Below are 2,302 nucleotides of genomic sequence, written 5' to 3' on the forward strand. Positions count from 1 at the left end.
TGTGCTGTTTTTTTTTTTTTTTTTTTTTTTTTTTGAGCTGGTCTTGAACTTGCCTAGTGTACTGGGCTGACCTTGAACTCACAGCAATCCTCCTGCCTCAGCTTCCTGAGTGCTAGGATTACAGGCATGAGCCACCATGCCCGGTTATCAACGTACTTCTCTTTTTTTTTTATTTTTGGCCTTTTTGAGACAGGGTCTCACTATGCAGTTCTGGCTGTCCTTTAGCTCACTTTGTAGCCCAGGCTGGCCTCGAACTTGCAACAATACTCCTGCCTCAGCCTCCCAAGTGCTGAGATTACAGGCATGTGCCACCACACGCAGCCATAAATGTACTTTTAAAAGACAATTTAAACAACTATGTAAATACCAACTATGTTTTAAAAATTGCCACTACTCAAGAACTCCATTTGCTCCCTCTTATGACAGACTCCTTTCACAGACATAAAAACCATACTGATGTTTGTGGCACTTATTTCATTGCTTTGCTTTTTTGTTGCTGTTTTATTTTCTTTTTGGTGTGGGAGATTGAACCCAGCCATTTAAAAATAAATTTATTTATTTAGTTGTTTCTACATAAAAGGTCTCAGTAACTCACTAACTTCTGCCTTAGCCTCCCAGAGTGCTACAATTACCCAAGTACACCACCACACCCAGCTCACTGCTTTTCTCAATAGTTACATCACTAGGAATCACTGTGAACAGTGTATTTTTAGTATTGTTTCAAAAGTTGTGAAAATGGATTTACCCAGTTGATATTTGCTTGTTGCGGCAAGCAAATATATTATTGTTATACTCATCATCAAGACTTGTATCTTAAAAACTTCTGTTCTCAGTATTCCATTGCTGAGTAGTTTCAATGCCCTAATGTACAATTCACTGATTACACTATTGTTGATGGACACTCGGTCCTGTTTCCAGTTTTAACAATACTAAGAACATTACATTTGAGCAATATTTTTCTCTACACCATGTCTATGCACCAAGGAGCCGAACCATTAGATCTGAAGTATGCCTATCTTCTGCAAGGCATGACAGAACACAGCTGTAATTAGAGACCTGGAAGGCTGAGGCAGGATGATTGGTTAAGTTAGGACTTCAAGAGCAGCCTAAACTGTACAGCCAGACCTTGTCTCAAAAGAACAAAACAAAAAATAAAGCGCATACATATATCTTCAACTGTACTAAGTAATCCTAACTTACTTTCCATTTTCACCAGCACCGCATGAAAATTCCTAGTAGTATACCAATAACTGCTACAGTTTCCAATTTTTTTTTTTTTTTTTTTGTCTTTTTTGAGACAGGGTCTCGCTATGCAGTTCAGGCTGGCCTTGAGCTCACTTTGCAGCCCAGGCTGGTCTCGAACTCGAAATGATCCTCCTGCCTCAGCCTCCTGAGTGCTGGGATTACAGGCGTGCGCCATCACGCCCGGCTGAGTTCCAATTTTTGAAATCTAGTGGGTACACCTTATTTAAAACCAATCACCACGCCTTCAAAGCACTTTCCTGATTAGTAATGACCCCACGCACCTTATATGAATGCTTTGGCTTTCTTCACATTTAAACCCTGTGGTTGTTTTACCTACTTTTGGATTGGGCTGTCTTTTTAAATTCTTACACATTCTGGAGAGTAACTCGGAGCAACTCTGTGCTTCTCGCTCTCTACCACGTACTCTGAAAGCCTCGGTCCGTCGCAGCCCAGGTCAGGAGGCCGCCTTCGCGCCTGCGCCCGGCCCCGCGTGCTCGCGTACTGCGCAGGCGCATCGTCCTCTTCGCCGGCTCTGTCGCCTCCTGAGGCAGCTTCCGGTCTTCGCTCTGCCTGTGGCCGGTTATCACAAGGAGGTGATCGTTGCTTTTTATTACTTTTTGCCTATAGCCTGTAATATCCTTAGGCGTCTGGTGTTCATCAGGCCTCCATCATTACCTATGAAAATGTTTTATCATTTCGCCAGGGAAGGGATAAAGGAAAAAACACCTCCCTCGGGCCGAGACACGACGCTCGCTTCCCGAGAGGCCCCGCCCAGCGGGCGCTGCGCCCGCCTTCTTCCCGGGGACGCGACACGCATGCGCGGCCGGCGCTGGCTCCCGCCGCGCGCTGTGCAGTGCGCCTGTGTGGAGAGACGCCCCGCCCCCGGCCCGTATAAAGCCTCGAGCTTCTCCTCGCGAGATACTCCGCGCTCATGCTCGCCGCAGGGGTCGGAGGTCAGGGCGAGCGTCTGGCGGGCAGACGGAAGAAGATGGCGGTGGAGTCGCGCGTTACTCAGGAGGAGATTAAGAAGGAGCCCGAGAAGCCGATCGACCGCGAG

The 2,302-nt window shown here is 46.7% G+C and overlaps 1 protein-coding gene across 1 annotated transcript in view; it reads left to right on the forward strand.

Annotated features, from left to right (window-relative positions):
* Positions 1-1,745: 1,745 nt before the first annotated feature.
* Sap18 (Sin3A-associated protein, 18kDa) overlaps positions 1,746-2,302 on the forward strand; it is a gene marked incomplete in the record, with an annotated part of 7,949 nt that continues 7,392 nt past the window's right edge. The window contains 2 exon segments of the mRNA XM_013505506.1: positions 1,746-1,838; positions 1,949-2,302. Of these exon segments, the coding sequence (XP_013360960.1) occupies positions 2,177-2,302 (126 nt within the window).

The sequence above is a fragment of the Chinchilla lanigera genome, unplaced genomic scaffold, assembly GCF_000276665.1.
Source record: "Chinchilla lanigera isolate Chin_1 unplaced genomic scaffold, ChiLan1.0 scaffold00096, whole genome shotgun sequence".
Lineage (NCBI taxonomy): Eukaryota > Metazoa > Chordata > Mammalia > Rodentia > Chinchillidae > Chinchilla > Chinchilla lanigera.